This window comes from Lepisosteus oculatus, chromosome 5, assembly GCF_040954835.1.
Source record: "Lepisosteus oculatus isolate fLepOcu1 chromosome 5, fLepOcu1.hap2, whole genome shotgun sequence".
Classification (NCBI taxonomy): domain Eukaryota; kingdom Metazoa; phylum Chordata; class Actinopteri; order Semionotiformes; family Lepisosteidae; genus Lepisosteus; species Lepisosteus oculatus.
In genome coordinates this window covers 37,899,433-37,927,228 of record NC_090700.1, presented here as the reverse complement: position 1 = coordinate 37,927,228, position 27,796 = coordinate 37,899,433, and the positions used below count along the sequence as shown (strand labels likewise).

General features: G+C 44.6%; 1 protein-coding gene across 2 annotated transcripts; it reads right to left on the bottom strand.

Moving 5' to 3' along the window:
- Nucleotides 1-288: 288 nt before the first annotated feature.
- Nucleotides 289-26,334, bottom strand: slc41a1 (solute carrier family 41 member 1). Of its 2 annotated transcripts, none has more exons than XM_006628450.3 (11): nucleotides 25,024-26,334; nucleotides 22,254-23,516; nucleotides 13,902-14,009; nucleotides 11,443-11,514; nucleotides 10,749-10,893; nucleotides 10,174-10,320; nucleotides 8,154-8,301; nucleotides 7,532-7,611; nucleotides 6,382-6,516; nucleotides 5,312-5,460; nucleotides 289-4,555 (listed from the first exon to the last, which is right to left on the bottom strand). In XM_006628450.3, exons 2-11 carry the CDS (start codon nucleotides 22,707-22,709, stop codon nucleotides 4,370-4,372), a joined length of 1,626 nt encoding a protein of 541 aa, XP_006628513.2. In that variant the 5' UTR covers nucleotides 22,710-23,516; nucleotides 25,024-26,334; the 3' UTR covers nucleotides 289-4,369. The 2 variants fall into 2 exon arrangements, with proteins under 2 accessions (XP_006628513.2, XP_015198110.2); XM_015342624.2 differs by lacking the exon at nucleotides 25,024-26,334 and adding an exon at nucleotides 23,957-24,942.
- Nucleotides 26,335-27,796: the final 1,462 nt, after the last annotated feature.

The following is a 27,796-nucleotide window of genomic DNA, read 5'->3' as shown; positions in this document are numbered from 1 at the left end:
CCTAATGAGCACCTTCACTCTCTGCAAAAGTAGCAAGCTTTTCAGAAGGCATTTCTAATGAAACAAGGCATTTTGGAAGCTGCAATGCCAGCACAATAATCTGGGTATAATATTATAGGCTTGGCAACAGTCATATTAGTTTTTATTAGTCATATTAGTTAGCTTTCTCATTTAAAGAAAAAAAACTGCTTGAAAAGGCAAAAAATAAAGTGATACAGTGTTTTAATCTTGAAATGCAAGAATTCAAGGTTGACATCACCCTTGGTATTGAATAGAAGATTCCAGAGCTAAGAAATTACTTTTCTTTATTTCTAGAATTTACATTTATAAAGTACAGCAGATGAGCAGTCCATGATTAATATTGGGACATAAGAGCGCTGATGTGCAGGCAATCATGCCAACATGCAGAGCCGCCTTAACATTGTGTGGAAAGGGGGCAAAGACCAGTAAATAACAAGCCGAAAACAAGATGAAGGGCTCAGATCATCTCTGCATCCCCATAAGCCATGATGGCCTTGTAATGGTGAAAGCAACTGTAGTCCAAAATAAGCACATATTGTCTCCATCTCCATGAAGAAGAGCATCCCAGCATGCAATCCAGCTTTAGCAGTGCCAGACACTGCAAAACAGCAGAGCACTATGGGCATCCCACCCCTCCTCACCGCTGCAGTCACGGACTCGAGCAGGGCTCCTGCTTGCCCTCACAGGACTTCACACCAGCTCAGTCTGTCCTCATCCGGAGACCAGCTGCTGGGACCCAACTGCAACTGGGCGGAGGATAGACCACTGACCCGAAACACAGAGTCCGCAAGCCCACAAGTCATTTACAGTACGTGCACTGTGTAGAAAGTGCACTGTGCCATGCTGACATTTATAACAGTGATGACTTCTAATCTTCAGAGTTTCTCTCTTTTGAAGTGTTACCGACGCAATTCACAAATCCATGTTTAGTAATGACAGTCAAATAGGTTATACTCAGTTTTGTTCAGCATAAAGTAATGCCTCCTCTGAACTAATAAACTCTTAAAATATAAAAAAAGCTATTTCACTTCAGAATGACCATGAAAAGTCAGTTTCTTGCCCTTAAGGTACTCCATATTTTGCACAGGATTTACATAATCTTAGTTCATTGTGTACTAAGTGATTGTTCAGTTATTTTGCTCTCCTTAGGCACAATACTGTTACAAAATGTTTGCTATACTGGCACAATTCAAAACAAGAGTACAGAACACAAAATTAAAATAACTTATTTGCAGAATAAATATATTTATGTATAATTTGTGCACATATGCATAGAAAATAGCATCATAATCTTAATCCACAAGACTAACATTCGACACTACTTTCCTCCATACTGAAGGCTCACAATCACTAAGGGCACTTTCAAGATCTCAACAGCTGGCACAAAGTTGGCACCAATTCTGAGTTGTAGAGTTCAGAGCAGAATCTAATGGAATAGCAATGATCTGGCCTTCCTTTCATACAGCAACACCTTCTCTGTTCCTGAACCTAGAGAAATGGACATCTTTTGGATGCTTAAGAGGACAGTATTACAGTACATCTTACAAATGATTTGTTTCATCAATGCCTTTCCCCACACTTGAAATCAATCATTCATCCATGACATAAAATCCTTCCATACACACACCTTTTAAAAAATATTTCATGAGCAACACCATTCAGATACATTAAAACTGTAATCATGGGTCTGACAGGTGATGTGTTTCCCCCGAACATGCTGGATTTTAAAGAGAGCCATCCTGGACAGCTAAGATGCAAATCCACATGGTCTGCCCAAAGGCACATATCATGGCAGGAGACTGATTGTACACTGGATGCATCCATCGAAGGCTGTGCCATTATTAGCTAATCACTCATATTAACACCCCAGGTTTTACACCTGAGGTGTGTAAGGGCAGCAGAAGCAGGTTCAAGCACTCATCCAGGCAAACACACAGCTTCCAAAACTGAGACTCGAACCGAGAACGTCCTGTTAAGGAGATCTTTATCTTATCACGGTTTCTTTGCTTGGACCACCTACTAAGCTGACAACCTACCAAACAGGACAGAACTGCAACATAATTACAGCATTCAATGGAAGAAAATGGTACAAAATATACTTAGGGCAAATACCGGAACGCTTAATAAAGACCCAGTGTAAATATGTTTTCTATTTAATTTTTATAAAATTCTAGAACGATAACAAAAAGCTACCTTTTTGGAACAGTGAAGTCCTAGAAAACATTTGTAGTTACACGCTATTTCCACTAGGTGGCTGCAACATAAAATGTCTTAAAACGTCTGAATATATCGCATCGTACGATTGCACAGCATTTTCTAAAAAAGCTTTACGCAGAAAAAAACATCGAAAAGCGCTACTCATTCTTGATGTTTTTTTCAGCAATGACACTGTGTGAAGAAGAGACAAAAATAAACGTAACCCTGATATATCTCAAAGTGACAGCTTTGGTAAAAAACATTTTTTTGCTAGACTTAATTTTCTTTTCGCCTCTATTTTTGTAACTCAGTGAATCTTAAAATATCTTGCATATACATTAAATGAAAAACTTAAAAAAAAACAGTTTTTGGTTAGCTCAATTTTGTCGTGTTCAGAACGTCCTCTATTTCACAAATTCATGTTTTACTGAACTAAATGTTCCTCTGGCTAAAAATATCAACAAGGGAATAGTGGTTCGGTCATTCATTCCGTAAAGCTGATCATAAACCTGTCATAGATGTAGCAGAAATTATGCCGGCATTACATTTCACTGCCAAACAACAAACCCATCGTCCTGTTAGCACTCAAGCCCCATTATCAATGCCAATGCCCTTACAGAGCCAGTAATTTAACTGCGCTGGCATGAGACCTGCTTTCCGGATCACTTAGGGCAAGAGCATTTAAGCTTTAGAGATAATGGACACCCATCGAGAATCATAATTTAGATCCCACACTATTGTCTAGTTCGCTCAAAGGTAAAGAATGACGAATATTCCCAATTCACCGAGACCAGGCAGATGAAACCTGAACATCAGTGAAAGACCTCAAGGCGACGTCTAAAACAAACTGCAATGCCACGAGCAAAGACTGTTTCCTTTCCTCTTGTTCTGCACAGAATGAACAAGGATCTCCAACCCTGGGCAGGGGGAGCCGCACGGACGCCGGTCAATTCCACGAGCCTACGGGTTCATCAGCCAAAATACCCAGAAGGTAGATGCAGACTGTAGTGCGCATTCTGGCACCTGCATTATGAAAACATGGAAACGAGAAACGAAAATGTACCGAGAAATGTTCGGCGAGAATGTGACGGTGCCAGTTCACACAAGGGGGCGCTCATGTCACAGGAGTCTGTAAGAGAGCGCACGGCCCAGTGTTGGGAGTGTCATGCAGTATGTGGTGGATGCTACGAGTACCCTCTACGGTCATCTCCCTGCATTGTCCGACTTGTAGTCCACGGCTCTCCCTGACCAGGGTGCAGACATCTGTACCAGCTCCACCAGTTGTAAGCCACAGCTACTGTCCACCCTCCTCTACTGTGCACTTTGTTAAATCTCTCCGTGCCCTTACGCCTTTTTTATGCTTCGGGTCGCAAAGCAAATGCATGTCACGTTGTAAATTAGTTTTTAGTTGGGTGTGCATCTAAACACAAAGATACCTCAACTTGCCCAGCAGGTTATATGGTATAGTTTGCTCCCAAGAGTAAATTGTACCATACAACCTGTTGGAGAGTAACAAGGCGATGGAAAGTGAAATTTGTGGAAAGTCAAACACTAAAAAAAAAAAAAAGTTGATCCACTTAAAGTCACCTGAGCAATGTCATCCAGAGCCATACTACGTCTGAAGTGCCACTAGGATCTACATATTTTCCCAGTTTTGAAGACTACAGTACTGTACAAGATCCAGGGCAGTATTCTCAAACAATCAAGACAGAGATTCCAGCGGCACCACAGCTCTTTTTCACTAGCTTTCAGACAAGCAGGGAAGTCAGGTCAGTACGTTCTGGTCCGAAGTTCTCAGCTTGCTTCTTTGCCTTCTGTTGTGGCTGTTGATGGGCTCAGCTAGAAGGCGAAAAGGATATTGTAACAGCACCTCCTTTCAAGAACAAAGCAAGAACAATGACATACGGCACTTCATAAATCAACACATCCTCGTTTTTATACGCTCGCTTTTGAATTCGGCACTGCACGCTAAAATGATCTCCTCATTTACAAACGTGGCCGACAGGGCCATTGGAAAAAAAAAAATCCCCATTGAAAAATAATGAGAAAGTGATTTCTCCCGCTAAAACGAATAACAAATTATTCTAATAAATAAGTCCTGGAAGCGGAAGGAGAGAGGGAGGATGGGGGCAGGCAGGCACAAGGGGGCCGTTCAATCGCCGACGTCGGTGTCGCGGTCCCCGATGAGCCACAGGATGTGAAAGCTCAAAGCCAGGAAGCCAGTTCCCAGCAGGTCCCCCAGGGCCGTCAGGTAAGGGATGGAGAAGTTATCAGGGTCCATGCCCCTCCCCCACATCCAGTGCACCATCCAGTCAGCAAAGTACAGCAGGATCAGCACCTGGAGAGAGAACAGGAGAGTCCCGCTGTGTTACTGAACGCCTGTGCACAATTCAGCAGCATTAAGCCCTAGTTATTTTCTCAGTTCAGGCACTATAGGCCTTTTCCAGGTCTTCGTTTATTCATGTGAGGAACTCCAGGGGTGCAGCCGTACACAGAAGACACTGCCAAGCTCCCTGTCCTGCACACCACTGTCCGCCATGATTCTCAACACTAGGCCGGTGTCTAGACCCGAGGTCACTGCCAGTGTCCTGCTAGCCATCGCTGCTGATGGAGACAATCAGTGTATAGGGGTCTGTGTGGGCTGGGATCTGACCAGCACTGACCAGACCAGAGTCTGTGCACTTCCTGTATGCTGGACTATGTCTCAGACTCCACTGATCAAGAGCATCAACAAATCTGCCGATAGTGACAGTCATTGTTTAAAGTGCGTCAGAAGCACTTGCACATTGTAAAGGCCCAGCTTGTCAGCATCTGAGATGCCGATTCACCAGCTGTCAATATTGTTCAACTGAACAAGCTGTTATTTAGTACTGTGTAACATTTGTTAAAAATCTGAAGCACTGCCTTATGGCATGTGAGAAGACATAGGCAATAGTTTGTTCATAAATTAACACTTTTAAAACAGCCTGAGCCTTTTAAATTTGTGTCCTAATACGATTCAATTAGTGCCAATAAATTTTTCAAAACTGGGTTAAGCAGACAAAGCAGGAGCTTTAAAAAAATAAATAAAGAGCCCTTTTCTCCCACTGTGTACCTGTAGCAGTGCAGCAGTCATGTAAAAGGCAACAAAAATGGAGGTGAGGGTGGTGTGTCCCGCCTGCATGGAGTTGATGGTGTAGAGGAAGACCAGATGCCCGGGCACCACCAGGAGGAAGAGCACCCGCGCAGATCGCGAGTTCACGCCTGCAGGACGAGGGAGAGAGCAAGAAGGCCCTCATCACAATCACAGCCGCACACTGGACATTCTCAGAATCGCTGACCATTGCCTGCCTCATAACAGAGAGGTACTAAAACAATTACGGATAATACAACCGAGTCGCAGCACTGAACGATCAGGCAGAGCCAGAGACCAAGTACTCGGGCAAAGGGGTGATAGTTAAATCATGGGCACTGAAGCACTGTGGGAAAGTCAGACTTAAAGCCCACCCAATCTGGAATGGCCAAACTGCCGTCTGGGCCCTCAGCCACTCCTGCAGTGCTGCGGAGGTAGAACTGGTTATTTGATACACATTGCAAGCGCCACAGTGCCTCAGCACTGAGTAGGGGACCAACTGTAAACATATCACACATCTTTAATGAATTGCTCATATTGTAATATTTGTATCGTCCCCAGACAGTGCACCTGTAAAAACTAATGAGGAATACTGAAATGCCGCCTTTTGTAAATGTCTTCATTTTTATGAAGCAGCTGTGGCTCAGTGTGTAATGTCTTTGACTGAAAGTTAAAAAAAAAGCATAAAGCTTCTGAAACGCAGAGATCCCAAGTCAATCTAATACTTTTGCTCAGAGCTGGGAAGGCCAGCGTCTCTGCGGGTTTTCTTTCCAGCTCAACAACCTCAATCAGCTCATAACAGGCTCAATGGGACCACTTCAGCAGTGTCTCTCAGCTCTCCAGGTGCTGCTGCTTTGAAGAGACCTAGAAATCCCGCAGACACACCAGCCCTCCGGAACCAGGCCTGCCCACCCACAATTTAGAGAAGCCAAAGGAGATGAGCCAACTGTCGTCACTTACGTCCCTGCAAAACAATCAGAGCACAGAGAGCAGGAGGACAGTCGGCCAACGGGCCAGGGCGTGTGGATGCTGCGGAGGCGAGGGGGACTCACTGGATCCGAAGAAGGTGCTGCAGGGCGTGGGGCACCTGCGCTGCGGGACGCTGGGCTCCAGGCCTGGCATGCCACTCATGTGCAGGTAGGTGGAGATCCGGCTGGCCTGCACCGCCACCAGGTTCCCGCCAACACCTGCCCGCCAAGAGCAAGCCTGTGAGCATCGCAGCCCACCCACACATCCGCCGTCAGAGCAGAAGAAAGGTGGGGGATAACTGGGGCTTCTCATGTTCAAAGCCCGCAGCCATATCACTCTGCAGCTCACAACCGACAACCCACTGAAGCTCAGCAGGTGTGAACCTGGTCAGTACCTGGATGGAGACCTCGTGGGAAAAACTAAGGTTGCTGCTGGAAGAGGTGTTAGTGGGGCCAGCAGGGAGCGCTCACCCTGCGGTCTCTGTGGGTCCTAATGCCCCAGTATAGTGATGGGGACACTATACTGTAAACGGGCGCCGTCCTTCGGATAAGATGTAAAACCGAGGTCCTGACTCTCTGTGGTCATTAAAAATCCCAGGGCGTTTCCCAAAAAGTGTAGGGGTGTGGACCAAATTTCCCATTGGTCCTTACCAACCATGGCCTCCTAATAATCCCTAATAATCTCCTAATTGGCTTCATTACTCTGCTCTCCTCCCCACTGATAGCTGATGTGTGGTGAGCGTTCTGGCGCACTATGGCTGCCGTTGCATCATCCAGGTGGATGCTGCACATTGGTGGTGGTGGAGGGGAGTCCCCATTACCTGTAAAGTGCTTTGAGTGGAGTGTCCAGAAAAGCGCTATATAAGTGTAAGCAATTATTATTATTATTATGTTGTAGAAATAAAGCAAACTTAGCTTCAACGTGCAATGGTTCTGGAACATCTAACTGATCCAGAGCAGAGGGCTCTCAGCACAACAGCCTCAAAAACTCTGATGAAGGTAGGAGACAGCTACCAAGCAACTCACATGTATTTTTGGGGAATTAATGTGTGAGCTGGTAAATACAGAGCAGTCTTCAACTCAGGGCATGGAGTGCAAGGGACTCCAGCTACAGGACATTCTTCAGAACGTGCTCCTTAAATCTTCACCTGCTCGGCTGTTCCCAGGGAGAGGGAAATTCATCTGGAGGACTAAAGCAATTCAGCCAGAAAAGACAGCAGGAGAACATGCTCACCGTTGATGACCGGAGTGAACACCGCCATCCCGGCGAAGTTGGGATCGGACACGGTCTTATCCAGGATCAGCCCCCCGACACTGGAGAGGGCGAACAAACAGGCGGCAGTCAGAGGCCTGGCACAGCACAAATACCTGGCGTTTCAGCTTCAGAAGTCAGAGATGCTGGTTAAGAACATAGGAAGCAGCTATTTTAATACCTAGATAAAGTGCAAATTATTTGAAAGAACACAAGATAACTCCTTACATCGAAGGTTAAGAATAGTGGTCCTGAATAAGCCCCCACGCTATTGAAACTGATCACCTGGGATCCTTTTAGAACAGGCTGGATGAGATTCTGTGACCTATTAGCTACTCATAACCAGGTGCTTTATCCATAATGCAAACTGCATTTGTTTTTAGATATTTTACTTATTAAACATTGTGAGCATGTTTTACTTTACTGTTCTTCTATACAGTGACTCTGCCTTAAAGTACCATGACTATGTGGAGATGTTTTGAGATGGTGCTTGAATTTTTTTTCAAGACTTTGTGCCCATTTCCTTGCTTTCTACATGGGGTATTGTACAATGTGCTTTGTACATGGGTCACCTGCACGGCTGGGGGTGAGGCTGCCTGGTTACCTGCTTATCGCCATGGCGATAATGACGGGCTCCCAGCCCGAGTACAGCACCTCGCGGGTGGAGGGGATGCGGCGTGCGATGACGATCCACAGGGGGGTCAGCGCCACAAAGAAGGCACACACCAGGGGATTGGTGTAGTCATTCAGCTCTGCAACCACATAGCACAGCCTGTGAGCCCAACCCACGGGGAGACAGAGGCAGCATATGGCCATTGTATTGCCTGGAGGGGGGAGGGGGTTATATCCACTGGGCCTGGGACCTCCAGAGGTTTCTTCACTGGGAGTTTTTGCTTACCTCTCCTCTGTGCCCAATGGTCAACTGTTGTCAGGTACAGCTAGACTGTTAACGGCTATAGACATCTGTAAAGACCTCAGTGACCAAAGCGTATGGTCAGACAGGCCATATTGAGAGGATGGTGGGGTACACCTCCCCCTCCCCCCACCCAGGCTACACTGTTGTCTTCTGAAATTAATAAACATGTTGACGTTTTTCTTCTTTAGGTGGTGGAGATGCCAGCAGACTAGACTGCTAGGACCCTTACAGCCTCCCACCAGCTTCTGGTACTGTGAGCCCCAAGGCGTCTGCAACTACATTAGTATCACAGGGGGAGCTTGGGGGTGTGTTTGCAACATGGGGCAGGATGATGCAAGACAAGGAGCACCTCTACACGCCCTGTGTGTTATTTAATGCATGGTGGACTGCCGCCTGGAGGGCCCTGGTGTGGTTCTTCTGAGAATTCAACTAGTGAGACTCTTTGAACAAACACCAGGATGCTTCAGGCTCCTGTATGAGACGGGCAGGTGTGACCATGTAGATGAACAAGCACCTCTGCAGTGCAATTCTTAAACCTTAAACTTTCATCAACTGAGCACACCTGACAAATTATGCAGGATGCTCAAAGTCCTGCTCCTTCTGCTTGACACAAAAGCCCTCTTTGTTGTGGATGAAGGACTGTTTAAGAGAGTCCAGAAATTCTGTTTGAACAATTGTCCTCTTTGTGAAAAAATGCCTAACTCCCCCTCCCCCTTCCCCAGCAAAACAACATTCAGAATGCCCACAAAAATCGGATAAAGAGTTTCTACACCATTCCCGTTCACTGTGATGACTTTCTAAAGCCGCTTTAGGTTTGTCTTGGGAAACAAAGCAGCGATGATAGTTTGAATGAAAAGATTGCATCATTAAAAAAAGGCTGGCACTATTCCAGCATCTGCAGCACCTGCAGCACACAGCCCCTAGGAAAGCATTCCGGCTAGCGAATCGATAGCAGCTCAGCACACGTGATGCCATCACTGCCACGGTGTACTTGCAGAGCCGATAAGAAGCCTTTGCAACAGAAACTAGCTGCATGAGTTTATTACACAAAGCTACAGTACCTTCACCCACTCCCTCTTTATTCCCAGAGTCCATTCAAAGCAAAGGCAAGCACATCTCCCCCAGCTCTCCCAGGGATCCGCTCTAAAAGCTGCAGATCCATGGCAACAAATAATTCACTGCAGAGCCCAGGCACTGCTTAGCAAACCCTCTGAGCTGCCTGTGAGCTAAGGCACCGAATCTCACTCTTCTGCTCTCTGATCACAGGCAATGCCCCACAGAGGTCTTCTCAGCATAATCTCTCGATTACTAGAGCAACATCAGGCTATGCTGCTCAAAAAAGTTGGGAAGCAGCAGGGCGCTCGTCCTGTGCCCGTCAGCAGTCCCCTTCTTATCTTATTCTTTTTATTGAGCCGTGACGGACAGGAATACTGTCCACCAGCAAACCAGAAAATCCAGATATTCATTTCTGCATATAAGCCAATGGCTGGTTTCCTGTCAATATGAAAAGCAGATTGAAATGAAACATAAATGAGTGTGTGACATGTATGACCTCTCATTAGTGTTTTCAAAACTTTGGTCCAACTGGGTGTAAACGTCATTGCAGACGCTCTGCACCAAGTAGAAACATGGCACGTGTTACAGGACATGTTGATTGCACAATTCCACTGACCATGTTCAGGTGTACAAAGGGCAGCCGAGGTCTTACCTAGCTGTTGGTACAGGCCCGTGCTGATGCTAGCCAGGAGCGCCAGCGTAATAAGGTCGCCCAGGCTAGCCGCGATGGGTGTTGCAACATTGTCCGGGTTTATGCCTATCTTCCTAGAGCCAATGATCACTCCAATCATGATCAGACCTGCCCAGAAAGAATTCAGAATTTCTCATCAAAAAAATGCATTGCTTTATCAGTACTATTTGCACAAGAGCATACAATCTGTAAAACCTGAAATGGACCAAACTGCTGTGCAATGGGATTCTTGCTGTTGTACCCTTTTCTTTGAGCCCATTAAAAGATTTGATTCAGAAAGCAGCTGGCAGAATCAAATCAACTTTGACTCATGGCATGTAAAAATCCTATAAAGTGCAGGGAATTAAAGACTCCAAAATAATGCGATACCTGCCCACACATCTATATTTGTCAGCTACACAAGGCCCTGGAAAAGGACCTCTTCTAGAGCAAAAAAGTTGATACACATTTCTGGGTTAAGTCAATAAAGTATTTTGTGGAGCTGTTAGAAGCAGAACGTGTGTATCGTGTGATCTTGTACCTATTTGAACCCTTACCCAGCAGGAGGGAGGCGATGAAGGCTGTGGCCACACTGCTGGCACACAGCAGTATTGCATGGCCAATCTTGAAATGCCCCTCTGGGATCCAGCCAAAGATGACGGCAGCAATGGAGGCCAGGAATCCCACTACCGTGGCCTGAACCTACACCGGAGACGGGAGAGAACGTTCCTCTTCAGTGTTAATTACTGCTGTTATCTGTTATATGCCTTCAATCAGTTCAAAAACCCAGTATGACAGAGTGGCTTAGGAAAAGGAATACAGTACAGCAGTAAAATCAATATTACTACATCAAGAGTTGTAGTCTAGTAAGTATGTTCTTTGTGAATTAACGAAAATGTGAGCAGGAAAACTCCTGTGATGAATGAGTGTACTCAATAAGCCTGGAAGGGATGTCATTGATGAATAAGCACAGTTCTGACAACAGATAACCCTTCAGCCCACAAGGAGCAGAGTTACCTTAAACACATTTCTTGTTAGACTGCTCAAAAACTTACAAGTATACTAGTCTTTATGAAAATGCAATTTAGGGTAACCTTAAAGCATTGCTAGACTAGGGCTCTCTTGGTTCAGGAATCTAAAGGCTGTATATACCTTCTTGAGCGTCTTCAGGAAGTTAAATTGCTAGCAGCGAATCTTAAGGGAAAATGTCCGCAGAGTATCAGGTGCATGATTTACAACGGTTGTTCTCACCTGAATAAGAGCCAAGTTTCCTATGATCATTTTCCACATTTCCTTGGCAGTGTCCATCTGCCCAATGTTGGCCTGAAGAACAAGGAATCAAGAAATTACTTTACTCCCAGTGGAATTCTGGGAATGTTTGCCATATACTACAGTATGTAATGAATAGGTTTGTTGATGACATCCTGTCGGGTCAATCTGAAAAAACATAATGAATAAGAAAAAAAAGGTTCAAGGATAAAGAAAAGCAACACATTTTGCCTTCATCTTTCTTCACCTTTCCAGCAGTCAAGTGCTGTCAAGGGCTCTCACATCACAAAGACAAACTTGATTGTGTCGGCTTGTTTTGTTGTGGAAAGATGATCTGAGCCCTTGAGCCAGAAATTTTCTATTTGATTGCTATCTTAAACAAAAAGGTTTTGATCTTCAAATAAAACCCCTACGGCTATCATTGTCAACATATATTTAAGTCCTCAGCTAACCTCAGCTCACTGTCTGTTAATTACAACCTCCAAGCACAGACCCTGCAGGCAGTTTGAAGAGGACTCCTGCATCACTGGATCCACACAGCTTTCATTGAAAAGACCTGGTCCTCATACATATAATTAAGGGTCAGGGGCTGAGAGCAGGGTATCGGCTTACTAATAAGTCTATGCTAATTGTCACACTGCAAAGGAAGATCAAAAGGCATGAATGTTTTTTGAGGATTTCTAAACTCAATAACTGAAAGGCCAGCGAGCTTCACTGGACGTGAAGAGACGTCGCTGCTCTGTGTGTTAAAGTCAGCGCAAGGCAGCTCTCCCTCTCTCCCTTTCTTTGTCATTCTGTCTCTCAGTGTTGCTGTGTCATCCGTCTCCCCATTTCCTCACTCAGCAGCAGCTTGTTACTGAGAGGGCCTCACCGTGCTGCTTTGCTCTTAATCAATGTTTAACCCAAAGCCTGGGACATTGACAGGTGTTCTGCCAAACCACTGCTAATAATTAGGTTTAAACACCTTTAAAAGCCTCTGGCACTTCAGGAAGCTGCTCTGAACGTGTGTTACTGCTGCTAACGCAGTGCGCTGATTGGCTGTTACAACATCCAACTTAATGAAAAAAAAAACATTTTCAGCAACGGTGCTGCAAAACTCCTGACCCTCAGCTCAGCTGCTCAAAATAAAAGGTCATAGAACAAGGAATATTAGGAAAAATAAATACAGATCATGCTTCGGAACTGCAGGGGTTAAATTACGCCCAACTATGAACAGTTGGAGGCATTGCAGAGTGCCAGCTTTGTGTTGGCTGAGGGTTTAGAACCAGGTGCCCCTGATCTGGTCACAGTAACCTGACAGCATGTATTGGCAACACACAGGGGGGAAGTTCTCCAAATCTACCCACTGCACGCTCGTCTGGAGGGAGATAAGAGGGTAAGTGCTGATGCAGATAAAAGGTCTGAGCCAGCCCTACTGCATACTGAGAGAAACTCGGATGAAACTGAAAAAGTGGGAGGCAAAAAAAAAAATAGGCTTCTTTATTCGTTATGTTTTCACCCAAAAACATTTCAAGGAAAATTCACTTCAGTTCTCAAGAGCGCATTAACAGTTTATGAGTCACACAGCCTTAGCCTAGCATTTAAAAGGCTGCAGAAATCGTGTGCAACAGTAACAAGGATCCACTGGAGTCTAACTTAGAGAAAAGACTAAAGCTATGAATGTTACATCTACAAAGATTTAAACATAACCAGAACTATAAATGTCACTGTCTGAATCCTTCACCTCTTTCTGGAATCAAATCAAATCAGAACCACACGTATTTATGAAATTAAACTTTTTAGAACTGACGAATGCATAGAAAACCTGCCTTACCGAGACACCGCAATATGATCTAAATTGAGGGCGTAACCTTTCACATAGTAAAGTAGGTTCGTATTTGTCTACTTGAGAAGGAGAATTTTCTAATTTGTCGCCTTCTCCTTCACCTTAACCTTGCTCAAGAAATACTTCTTTCTACAATATCAAGAGCACAAAATGACACCCGCTGGGGAAAAAAAGCTACCACTGGCCACCACTTCAGTGTAAAAGAAAAAAAAAATCTTTCACTACTGCGGCAAATCTGACCTTGAACGAATAACCCGTTTTCTTAAAAGAAAACTTCAAATAATGCAGTCATGTGCATTCATTCTGCTTAATCTTTTCTTAGTTGGCATCGGATTAGATTTTTTTTCATCACAGCTTGCAACTTTAATTGTGGTTAATCTTCAGATAATTAGCAGGAGGGATAATCACAAAGTGTGGCACGGAGTGCACGCCAGGCCTGTACCCTGTAGAAAGTCAGACCACTCGCATCCGAATCCAAATCCGAAACCTCGGACCCGCATGAGTCACGGGGCCAAACGAGTTGAACTTGCCGTGCCTGGGGACATTACTCAAGGAGCAAGCAGACGCGGGGCAGGAGGAGACGTAGGGGGCGGCCGGCGTCTGGTGTTTTACTCACTGCGGTGGAGAGCCGGGAAGCCAGAGTCATTTCCAGATTCCCCTTGAGCCCCAGGAGGGCAGGAACTAGAATAAACACCTCCGTCACCTCCTTGAACACCGTCCAGTGCTGCAAACACAGAAACAAAGAACAATGTGGTGACTGAACGGGGCCCGCCGGCTCCATCTCCGGACCCGGCACAGCCTCCTGGCAGGGGGCGCTGGTACGAGGAACAGACCCCCGTCATCTGGGTACGAAGCTGCCACAGAGCAGAACTTTCAATTCATTCCATTGCAAGGTCCCGGAATAACCAAACCTCTCAAATAATCAGCTGGAAATGCTTGATAATTAATGCAGCTGTACAGTGAGCACCCGCAGTGGGAGGGGTAAGGGTGTCAAGGATTTGATATCCTCTGTTATATTAGTAATAATGAATAACCTCATGACGTTTCAATACCGATTTTAATTCCAAAGAGCTTGAAATATAGTTGAGCCACTGCGGAAGATCTTCGGTGATGCACAGCAGCCCCACTACACAGCAGATCAGGTGGGAACTAAGAACTTCCTGTGCTAAATGATCTAAAAGGGAGATTTAGGTGGGCTACTCTGTACAAGCCAAGAGTGGAATGTAGAAGAACTCTGTTATGGCAACCCTACTCTTACAAACAATGCCATGGGAACACTAATAACCAAGTTACCAGGACCTTGGTTTAGACATTGTGGTTCAGAAGTAGGAGCGCCACCTACTGGTCCACCAACACCACATACAGGATCTACCTGGTTTACCATTAAAGTCTCCCCCCTCAGTACAGACAAGGCCCATGCTTAATCAGCTTCTAAAATCTCACACGTTCAGGCCAGAAGGTGGTAAAGACATTGCAGTAGACCAAGAAGGGGATGATGACTAATGTCTTGACAGGGGTAGATCTCTGTTGAGACAAGTCTCTTATGCCTTGAAAACCTTTGCATAGACTAATGATGCATATCTTTCACTTTTGACAGTGACCAGATGGTACAATACATCTCAAGATCAATGTATTGTCTCAGTGTTCTGTTAGACCAGGGGTCACCAACCTTGCAGACCCTCAATCCAATTAGTTTTATGGGTAACCAGTTTTTGAAAGATGTGCAAGACCTGTAAACTACTGATGAATGAAGAAAGTTAACTGTCCAATTAAGAAAACTCTGGTTTTTGAGAGCTGAAGAGCACTGATTTAAGGCTTAATTGAAACCTACATTAGTTAAATTACTTTAAATTAATTACTTGCTTATGTAGTCTCAGTTGCTGCTCCAAGTCATTAGAAACCTGTGATTGGATTAAGGCTCCCCAGGACCAGGGTTAGAGACCCCTGGCAGACTGAGGCTGGACTGCTATCACACTTGTTACACTAGAGTGACTTAAGAGAGGCATTCTGATTGCGTTGCTCTTTGTACAAGTACACAAACTTGTTTCAGAGCTCTAGAACTCACAACAGCATCAGGTCTTTCCGGCTGAGAGTCATGCAGTACAACTGTATACACATCGGCCCTAAAGTGACTAATCTTATTTGCTTTAAAACAAACCAGCAGATTTGCAGATACAGGTATGTCACATTGTGATAAACACTGAAGCCTGATATGTCAGTACCGGTTTCTGCTTGGAAGTACTGTTTTAAACAACCATCACCTTTCACTGCTGAAATGTGAAACCATAAAAAGAAGATGTACAGTATAAACACAAACAGCAGCCCTTCCAATATTAGCGCTTCGATTGTGCACGGCAGATTGAAGGCCATACACTGAGAACAAAGCCCCACTTAATGCGGTGGCACTAGAAAGCACATGAATTACCATGAGGAGCAATGCCAGCGGGGGGCCTGAGAGGTGCCAAGCTTGTGTACCACGTTTCAGGGGGTCTTCAGGAGCAGCGTGTGACTGCCTGTGAAGATCTGATCATGAGGCTTCTCCGAGACAGGCACGAGGCCGGCCCTCAAGGGCACACGGCTGAACTCTCGCCCGCCTGCCTGCTCGCGCAGCACGGTCCCTGCCCAAGGACTCCCGCTCACAGTGCTAGGACTGACCGCATCCCTGCCCGAAGCCCCCCGTGTGTCTGTGCCCACTGGTCTGACACAGGCCACTGAGCAGACATCTTGTGCTGTCAGCAACAGAGAACTCCTGCATAGAAACCAAGGAAATAACAGTCCCAAACTCACAGCACTTTAAAAAAAACGCAGAGCTTTAAAATGGCAACAGTTGAGGAAACCGCCTCAGGGATACCATGTAATTTTTACAACATCTCCTGTCACTGGAATCCATCTTGAAATCCTCAGACCCTTGCTCATACTATTTGCCCTTGGTATACAGGATATGATTTATTAGACAAAAGTGTTGGTTGGACAAAAATAATCTGCTCTCTGAAAAAACTTCAGATGCGTTTATTTTGAAAAACGGCAAAAGTTATTTTTTCAGAAAGCAACAGCATTACCAGATTGAAACCTAGACAAACAGGCCAGGAATATATATTCTTGGGAGACCACAAAAAACAAAACGTATTCTTCCAAAACGAGGAATTAGGCGCACTGTTGGATGACCACAGTGCCAGATGAATTTATCTGCGACACAGACAGGGAGCAGGCAAAACACCAAGAAATGTACAGTATGAAATGAGCACAACTGGCAACAGCACAGGAGTATAAACTTACAGCATGCTTGTACGAAACCATGCCTCAATTACAAAAAATACTTGAAAGTGGTACAAGGATATGACATTGCATACAACGTGGATTTTACTGTTTTTTTATTAACTCAACTCAATAAACTAATGAGTAATAACTGCAATGGAAGATTACAAAACATTTTTCTTTACATGAAGATGACACGGCTACAATCACAATCCCTCTGAATGCTCAGGGACGTGACAATTTACAGACAGGTCCAGCATGCTTAGTGCAGAGATGTCTGGCCCTAGCTCCAGTGCCTGTGATCTACGACACTGGACGGTACAGCAGCGTACCATGAGGGTGATCACCAGTCACCAATCCCAGAATTCCACACACAGCTCCCAGCTACATATCAGGTTTCCAAGTTGTGTAACACAGCCAGCTTGAGCAGGCTGTTTGCTAACTACAGCATATATGGGCACGGGCCAGGGCAGGAATTACAAGACGGCCAGTAAAAAGGTGTGTCCTTTACCATTAATTACATTAAATGCAAAATTCCCAAAAGCATTTTAAGCCCCTTTTCCAGGCAGAACATGAGGAACATAAGCCTGAACACAACCCGAAAACTAACAGACTCAGTCATAGATTTCTTAAATTAAATTTAGTAAAAAAAAAGAAAATTGGTTAGTTCTCAAAGACCACTGTTCATGTAACTCCACAAATAAATTACAGTATACTGTAATCAAATATTTTGAATCCTAAAAAATGGGCGATTTGGGGTGAACTATACAGCAAATCAGAATTACTTGAGGATATAGCGAAAATAGCCATTTTGACTTCACTGTTCCAACATGTATGGAGGGCACTGTATGCCCAGAATGCCTTCCACTGATTTCTGAGGATGTTATAGTAACAAATGATGTTTATTGCTTGGTGATTGTTAAAAGCCCCTTATCCATAATGAAGGCTGATTGAATAGCCCATTGTTTTAAAGTGCTATCACAGTATTGATCTGGAAGCCACTGTGATGGGCATGATGTGTTGGGACAGTCACAGTCACTCTAGCTGTTATGGCAATGAACCGATTCACAAAATAAAAACAAAAGTAAAATGGGCACTTCGACTTCAGCAGCAGGTCATAGTGTCTTGGGTTAGGTTTTGGCTGATTTAGCCTCTCCAGACTCTGGACCTCCTCATTTTCCAGGAATAAAAATGACCCCGTCTGGAAATTCCTAACCGGATGCACAGCCCGACGGCTCAGGGCGGACGATGTGAGACTGAGCCGGGACTCAGTAGGAGGCAGAACAGGCCCTCGCTGTGCTAGATGGGGGAGAGGAGCTGTGTCACTTGAGTTCAGACACAGCGTCTGTCCCTCTCTCCTCATCGCAGCGGTGGCCATAATGATGTACTGGGTACTGGATGTGGTGAACCAAGAATTCCTTCCGCGGGGGAGAAAATCACTCTGTTTACAGGTTATTTTCCTCTTGAATGTGTAAGCACTTGCACTTTCTCTTCCTGCCCCTGGAACAGCCAAGATCAGTCTTTTGTTGTTTTTTTTTTTGTTTAAATCACAAAAGCCAGGGAAACATGATACATTTATTAGTGGGAAATCTCTTGTGTACTTGAGAAGCTCGTTTCCCAGCATGCCTCACCGCGGAGTCAGGGCATGGCCACTCTGCAGCGATCCAGAGCACAATAAAAGGAGCGTGAACATTGCCTTGGGTGGGTAATTGTTACAAAAGTACAAAAACATTTAGTCCACAGACCTCTTCTATTAATTTTCTTCAGTGGACTTAATCTGTGAATAGGAAGCAGTAATAGCTTAGCATTTTGGAGGACTACCTTTTCAAAGTGTATACATGTGTAACTCTTATACAAATTTTTTCATGCATACACCCACATACATCTTCACGAGGATAATACAGATATTGAACTTTAATGTGCCCTTGGTGACATTGGAGATATTTAGTGTTGCTTTTTAAATAGGGATCCAGAACCCAGAACATGTATAAAGGAAAAAAAAGGTTTTGAAAATCTTAGCCTTTATGGAACATTCTTTGTAGCATCTTAATTAGTAAGTAATGAACAAAGTAGAAAGTAACAAACTGTACTTTGCGCAAAACTATTTTCCACACAAACAATTCCGCAAGAATCTCAGGCGAAGGGAAAAGGGAAGGAGAGGCTTCAGGGGCTGAAGACACAGATGGTTTAAGAAATAACAGTTGTGTCAAAGTTCGTTTTTTAGTTATTCAATATCACATTATGACAAATGTAAATCAAAACAACAGGAATCAGTAAACTGGTCTGTTCCCATTAGCTGGCTGAAATGGCAGTGTTTCCTTGAAAAGTGGCCATGGCCGAGGTCTTGCAGCACAGAGCACGGCTCCGTTCAGTACCCCACATGACACAATCAACACCCAGCTCTCAGCCTTGCTTAAACATTCCCTGTGCTGTCCACAAAGACCCAAGGCACCCCTCTGTGCGTGCCTGTTTGTTCATTATCATCAACATTGTTCTTAAGGAGCTTCTGAAAATCCATCCCTTCCTAAGCTGGCAGAGTTTCATCATCAGTATTATAATCCTGCCTACAAGGACACAGGTGAACTAAACTCCTATTTGACTGCTCCCTGGATAATGGAGTTAGCAGCATTCCTTCCACTGCATGCTAAGAAAGCGAAACAGGTATTTCAATGGACAGCATGGGTTCTTCATCTTCTCTAGCAAAGGAACCAAAACGGCAATCTCATTGCCTTCTTGTCACCTGTTCTTCTGGTGTTGGGGCGTCTACCCTGAAAACTGCAGTACTCTGCAGATGGCATGCACTCCATAATACGTTACAGCCAGGAAAAGCAGTCTGACAATTAATCTCTGCCCCATTCAGCAACACTTGGCAAGGGTGTTAAAAATGCACTTTGGGTCACTATGCTAGGTTTCAGAGTTCATGGTTTCCAGAACTAAACACAAAGCACAAAACTGTTGGAAAGGGAACCAGAAAAGGAGCAGTATGTAATTAAAATCAGCCTACTGTAACTTATTCACCCTTCAATAAAGGAACCAAAATATTAGCCTACCAGAGGCCCTTAGTGACGTATGAAGTATTTATTGTTGCTTTTTAAATATATATATACACAGACTTCTTCTACAAGGAAGGAAAAATTGAATATTAAAAATATTAAAAAGTTATGGATCTTTCTAGTAACATAATTAGTCATTAATAAATTATCTCTAATTTATTAAAACCTTATTTTACAGAAAACTATTTTCCACTCAGACAACTCCACAGGAACAAGTGAAGGAAACAGCTGAAGGACAAAGAGAAGCAGAGGTTTCAGGAGCTAAAGACATAGAAGGTCTAAGAAATGACAGTTGCCTCTTCAGTGAGACTCCAAACCTTGCAACTTGTGTCAAAGCATGCTTTTAGTAATTCGAGGTCACATTATGACAAATAAAATTGAAACAACAGGAGAATTAGGGCACCAGTGTGTGCCAGTCAGCCCCCTAAAACGTCAGTGTTTCCTTGAAACCAGACACTCCAAACTCGATCCGACTGTAGGAAAGACTGACCTTAGAAATAAATGACCTGCCACCGATGCAGGGGCTGTTATTTTTAAACCAGCTGGGCACACACACTTACGCATGCACCCTGCACAAAGTAGAAAGCCATTTTGAAAAAGGACACAACCTGCAACTATTAGGTTTGGTTTTCATTGTTATCAAATTGCATCTTGTAAAACTAATTAAAAGCTGCCTGTTAACCTTCAGGTGTTATTTTTTCTCTTTCAAACCAATTACAGAAATTCCACACAGACTTTTTTTCCCCTCCCAAAGCACGCTAGGTTTTCCAGAGCTAATGAAAGAGCACCTTAGTTGACTTTAAACTAAGAAGTGCTCTATAACAGTCGAGCAGGCAGCACTGGGGGCAACAGCAGAGGGGTCACAGACAGAGATAAGGGTCTTGTTTAAGAGGAACAGGGGCTTTTTTTTTCCTTCTCCTTCTTGGTCCTTGGGTCTTGGACCAGGACCACACCCCCTTCCAATGACATCAGAGCCAGCAGCTCCACTAGCATTGGCCCCAAGGACATTAACAGGAAGAAAAGGTCATCCCCTCTCACTACCCGTCAGCTTCTAAAAGTGGATGCTGGCCAGCAGGGCTCAACACTTGCTACAGGACACGTGTGTACATGGAACCCTGTCGCATCAAAACGAGCGTCTGAGGCACAGATTCCAGCGCCCATGTGAGAAACCACCGTTCACAAAACAGAACCAACACTAACAACTCCAGGTGCTTCATGAGGGATCATGAGACAGGGGGCCTGGTTCATGGGTAATTAACGCCCCAGGACAGCAAGTTCTGTGGGAAAGCAGGCCAAATCTCCTATTTTTGGCAGTTTGTAAGATGATGCTCTAGATCTGTAAATCATTATGCTTTGAGAGTTTCTGGGCTGGGGGAAAAGGATGGGAAAAACAGATTCCCTGTGATCTCTGCTTGGGAACAACATGGCAAAATGCACGGAAGTGAGGAATGCCAAAAACAAATTACTTTCCAGATCCAAAGGACACGGCTTTCTAAATACAGACATTCCTACACTACTACATATCTACTGTATGTGTACAACCTGCAGACTGACAAGGTGACTTGAAATACTTCCCACTCCAACGCAAAATTTGAGCTTTGAGTACATTACATTCACAACATGGGGAATGAGGAAAATTCATGCTGTAAGAGAATGTACAGTATAGAGAATTGTTGATACTTGCCAGGAATATGCCTATATCCTGCAACATTTCTGAGACTTTTTGAAGAGAAGCAGCTATTTAGTTCAGCATAACTGGATGACGTTGGTTACTTTAAGGTTGGGAAATTATTCAGTGAATTTTGTAAAATTGAAAAGCTCTATTCACAGAATTGTGGATCGTTGAGGATTTGGGTACCAGACCTTAAAGCATGTATTCCAATTACTGTAGATTACAACTGAGTGATCGAGAGCTTTAAACTGTTTTCTTAGATATGATACCCATTCTGTACACTGATACCATCACCTTATCTCCCTTTGTTAAGCAAGAAGAAGACATTCCACTCATTTGGCATCAATGAGTCGTAATTTATCAGAGATGGGTACCTTTCAAGCTTTAGGACATGAGCCAGTAAATGAAATTGGTCCATTATGGTAACTTGACTCTAAATAGAATAACAATTATTGCATTATTCAAAATTGCACACAGCCCTAGGGGAAGGGCGGATCACCAGTGAGCAGTTTGATATCATTCCAGGCTCTTCTCCTAACCATGATAGAGCAATCTGCTAGTAAAAGCCCTGTGTTCATCTCTTATCTGGATTTACCCCAGTCTGTGGTGTGACAGCAGTCAGCTAAAGACGTAGCCTGTAGCCATGGGGCTGTGGAGTTTTGGCATCCCAACAACACATCAAAACTCAATGCCAATTCTTGCAGAGCTTTGCGATATTTAGGGTGACCACATAAAGAAAGTCAAGTGTATGCATGTTCAGAGTTCCCCCTTATTCCTTCCAGGCAATAACTACTGTACTGCTGATAGTTTACAAACGTATAACTAGAAGACACAGTCCCGTTTAACTGCAACACACATACAAGTTCATTATTCTGTCTTTATGCACACTGTTAATGTACGATAAACTCGTGTCTCCTTAAGCCGCAGGGCGTCACTGGGTTCCGAATGGCTGCGTGACCGCAGCTCCCGCGGCGCAAAGCTCACTCACCTGCACGATGTCCAGGACCATGCCGGCGGCTACTGTTCCGAACCCCGCCAGCAGGAAGGGGAACAGGACCTGCAGCCCGATGGAGAAGGACGTCTCCTTCAGCGGCGCCGCGGGCATGGGGCTTTGGTCGGCGCTGATGTCGCTCTCGTTGCTCTGGCTGGCGTTCTCCAAGAGCGCGTCCTCCTCCCTCTGCCCCTTGGCGTTGGCCCGGCAGTCGATCACCACTACTTCGGCCCTGTCGCGGTCAGGCTCGGCTCGGTCCGAAAAGGCCGGGACCTCCGTCAGCTCGCAGACCCCAGCTTCTAGCCGAAGCTCCTCTTGGCTGTCGGGCCGTATGACCGGATGCACTGTCCCATTCGCGTGGTGGAAAACGGGAAGAGACGCTTCTTTTTTGGATTCTCCAGCGACGGTGGACATTTTTGATTGTTTTTCTTGAGCCTCCGACCAAAGTTCCATACGGTTACTCCAGGAAATATATTAATTATTTAGATGAACAGGCGAAGCAACGAGTCTCTTCCCAGCTTGCTTTTCCTCCAAATTTGTGACGCTTTAAATTAATTTATCCCATTAAAGAACTTAAATATGTTCATACTATATATTACAAAATGATTTATCCTTAAATATTTCGAAAAGTACTAAAATATGTATTTTTAGGCGCTTAAAACGAAGACAGGTGTTCTTCTCTTCTCTTCTCTTTCAAGTGTAACTTTGGCTTGCGGACCACACAGGTAACAATCTCCATCAAACAAAGCACCTCTTTTTTTTCTTCCAGAAACGGGGAAGTTAAAAATGACTATTCTGCAAATTTAGTTTTATTTCACTCAAATGAAAAACTAAAGCCTGTTGAACTTTTTAACCTTCAGTGCAGAAGTTTACAATTTTCACAGACTTTCCATTATAATGACGAAACCTAATTTTGAAACGAGCTCGTAGGGGTTACATTTCTTGGAAGAAATGTAAATTTGTACACTGGCTGATCCTCCCACAAATAGGAACTTTACGATGGCTGTAATCGCTGAATTCCTGGTTGAATGGCCTTTTTCTTCGGTTTTCGTTCAGATGTCACACCAACGTCAGCGCCAGTTCCTCAGCGCTCAGAGCTGTGTTTCCACTTTCAAAACCAGCTTGCAAGGCCGTCTCAGGGCATAGAATCGTCTCACCTTTCAACACGTGGCAGGATTTTTTTTTTTATATTTAAAGGTCTATGAAACGTGGATAGCAGGTCTTTGCCTGGATAAATTCAGATTTTATCCTCCCGGTTACCTAGAAATACAGAAGGGACGCGTATGTACGTTACTGCAAATTAAAACTGACACCATTGCGTTCAGATCTTTATAACTGCAAATCATTTACTGTATTTGTTTTTCGATGTATTATTTTAGGAACTGCTGTGTAGATCGCGACATAATTACATGATAAAATAAGGACCCACGGGACGAGAAAAGACGAAAATATTCTTAGCAACGGCTGATACTTGTACAGAACCGACTGTATTTACATGTCATTTAATCTTGACTTACTCTCGGATAATACATGATACTGTGTTAAATCTCTTCCAGTACTGCAATTTTGCTATGTGCGACAGACGAAATAACGTCTTTCGAAGGCTATGAATCCGCCTATCAATCTGTATGAATTTTTAAGTCGTAACCGCTGAATCGATCAAGATTCCGTATTGCCTGGGTAATAGCGATTTTTCCCACCTTGTTCTTGTCTTGACGATTCCCCGCGGTGCTAGAGACTGCAATTTCCCAAGTGATATGCTTTACAAGCTCGACGGCGGGTTGTTTTTCTTAAGCCTGGGTTTCAGCAGACGGAGCGCTATGAGCTGGACACGCCGTGTTGTACAGGCGCACCAGTCAGCACCATACCGAGCATTGGAACTGAGCAATGACACGCACATTCGGTGTGCTCTCAGCATACAAGTGAGCAAGATGCAGCTCCAAAGGCACTCGTTATGTTAAACGCATATTAATAGACACACTTTTCAAAAGTTAAAAAATGCCAGAAGTAAAATTGTTAAATTAACAGGACCTGTTTGTACTACCAAAGCGGCATTCTACTTAAAACGGTGGGTGGGCAGGATTAAACAAAGCAAAATTAATTCCGATAGCAATACTACTCTTCCATTTCCTCTGTCACCTCTGAAAACATTTTCAACCCACTCCTGTGTAAGAAATAGGAGGCTTGAGATGTTCCGGTGCGCCTTACACGGTCAAGGCTCAAGTTTGTACCAACTAATGCAAGGAACCTTCCAAGCCGCCTCCGACGTGGGTTTACAAAACTCTCATGATAACTCCAAATCCACTTCGTTATCTAAATATAAGCCACTGCTGATAAAGCACTTCGAAAGCAACAGTCGCAACATGCCCCTGACTTCCTCCTACAGTACATCCACAGCAATTGAACTTTGAAGCATCAAACCCGAATCCGTCACTTAGACTCAATGTCGCCTAAGCAGTGTTCGCCAGTGAACAGAAAACTAGCCATCCCGCATGAAAGGTGTTACTTTATTTTTCAAATAATCATCATGCGTCAAAGACGCCCCCTGGTTCTTTAAATGTATAGAAGCCCGTGTTCCTGGGGTCGTCTTAGCGTTTAACTATCGGACGATCAATCGTTTGGTTTGTAGAAAACACCTATAGGAGGATAAGGACATCATCAAAAATAGCCTACATTGCGCAATGCAGCTCAAACTTAGTACTTCAGCCGTACACGACCACTTTCTCGCCGGCAGCGACACAAGTGCTGTAAATGGTTGTAGCTGTACCTTTCAGTAGTCCAAGATTTTTTTCTTCAAATGTATCAGCTCCCGATGTTACCATCCCAATTCCCAGATCGCGCGCTCTTCTCCCGGAGGCCGAAGCAGCTGTGGCGATCGTCATTCCTTATGTAGTGTATTCTTCCTGCCCTGGATTAATGAATAACCCCCCCCTGAACTAAAACCGTCGCTCCGGTCCCGTTACATTGTTACAATTAGCATAGCAAAACTCCAGCTGCGGAATATGAATACTGCAAAGCAGGAAGTCAAGAGGCGGGGAGAGATGACGAGTCACAAACTAGGATTATACTCCTCCACACAAAAAGAGCTCCGGCGGCTTTTCAACTGCTTGCAGAGCTCGGATTGGTTCGCGCGTGTACTGTACCCACTGTGTCGGAATGCGTGGCCATGCGGCGAGACCGCAGTTCAGAATTAACTCACCATCTCGCCAGAACTGGTTCCAGTTTAACGCTCGCTAAGAGAGGCTTGGTCCTAAAGTGCGTCTGATTCCGTCGGGTCAGAATGGAAAGTACAGTCAATTTTTCAATCCCAGACAATGGAAGTACGTCCGACTATTGTGTAACAAGGGCAGCCCTTGTGACAACGTTATTTTCCACTCTGTTTTAATATTTTAATCGAAAGGCTGTTAATTGGTCACCAAACCGGTACTGAGAGATGCCTGTTCTGTAAGCCCACCGCTTTATTACTGGAGCTTTAACGTCAACGTTAAATTATATTATTACGTTTCCGGTGACTTTCCAAAATCATTACCAACGTGGAAAAAAACTGAATTAAAACTTTTCGCAAGTCTTTAAATTGGCCCCTGCTCTTTAGACTAAAATTACGCACGTGGGGCGCACCGCAGCGCGGCGCAGCAGGGAGTTAAAACTTTTTTATAAAGCCACCAGGGTCCTTACAGCATTCCCTGCACAGGTTTCTTCACGTTGATCCCAATTCGCTACAAGAAGCGACAGCAGAACACCTCGATTTCAGTTGAAAGAGTCCCTATACATACTACAGTTAAACGGCTGTCTCGCCGCGCAAAACAGCGTTTACTTCCTTTTTCTCTCGTGGTCCTAGGGACGTCTGAACCCCTACACCGTCTTTCTATTTTGAGACCTGTTTCCTGACTTCTCTTTCAGCCATTTCCTCATTCCTGCCGGCGCGAGTGTCGGATCTCCGTGGTGATGTCACTTGTCCATGCCGCCCCCTCATTTTCTGAAGTCGGGCTCCGTCTCCCTGTGCTACACTCAAGCCAGCGGGTCCCCCTGCGCCCTGCTTTCTATAGTTAGCATACAACTTGGCTGTAGCCGCGGCCGTGACTTGAGCCCATAGAGTCCCGCCCCGGGAGCTCAGACCCCGCTGAGAATGGGCACCCTCAATTACTGTTGGGAACACGCATCATTCAATAACGCCAGAGCATACCTATTCATCAGGGGGCTTTTTGGATGTGCTGTATTATGTTTTAGAGCGAAAGACATCGGCCATCAGTTCTGACCTCTAGTGCGGAGTGTCCCATGAAAATGACGGATGAGATACTGGATTATGGCCACCAAGAGCAACAGCTCCCTTCTACCACAGGGCACACATGTAAGAGCAGGTCAAGCACCAGGAATAACGCCCAGGCTTGCCTGCTCTTGGAGATGGGCACAGTGGCCTTGGCGTGGAGTAACCTGTTAAGCCCTGGCAGCACTGGGGCCCAAGCAGGCTTTGGCCTACAAGGCCTGCTGGGCTTGGCAGACTCAAATCAGACCACATGGGGACTTGGGGACAAATTGCCAAAGTCACATATCACAGCACTCAAGCAGCTCGGCAAGGGCAGCCAAGTGGGGCAAACCGGCCAAATGCTTTTTTATAAAGCATGAGCACAATCCCCCATGTGTGTAGCAAAATGTAGGCTCCCGCCTATTACCAAAGCTCAGTTCTCAACACTGCCAGTGCACGAAAGCTTTATTCCTCTGCCTCTATTCTCAGATACCGTCATAAACAGTAAAACACAAATGAGAAAACCTGAGTAGAACCTATGGGAAAGAGCATTTAAATTGGAAAATGGGAAAGTTTGTCACACAAAGCTCCTAAGGAGTCTGACACAGACTGCCTAGCCATGTTGTTGAAAACAAAACCTTGGCTTCTTTTAAGAAACGCCCGGATGAGATCAATTAGCTACTAACTACCAAATGAGCCATATGAGCCAAATGGCCTCCTCTCATCTGTAACCTTCCCGACGTTCTCAGAAAGCCATGGAGGAATCTTGGGATGTAGTCAGCAACATATGGAGCCATCAGTGTCAATGCATGTTATAGTTACTGTACAATCAGGACAAAAAACAGTGCAGTGCAGGCTTGATTCTGCGTGTCTGATCCACAAAGCTGTCACTTTTGCCAGCATCTTTTTTCTGCAGTTTACATTTGGTCGCAACAGAAACTGCAATATCCTACTAAAATACACTAAATCAAACAGACTGATTGCATAAAATATTAGAGAACAGTCTAGGAGAATTTCCCAACGTTACTACAGCCTTGGCAGGAGCAAAATAACATTCCAGGAAGCATGTAACCCCCCATTCCCTTATTCCTTCCCACCTTGTTTTTCTCGTTGTGAGATCTGAATTTAAAACATTCATTTTTGGGGCTTCGCTAACCTGTACATTTCATTGCTGTCATTTTCCCCAGTATGTGGTTCAAACCCTAATTAAATGAGAAAGCTCTGCAGAAAAATGCTGAAAGAGTGGAAAATAAACCACCCCGAAACCCCAGGAGGTTTTAACATCAGGATTAACCAG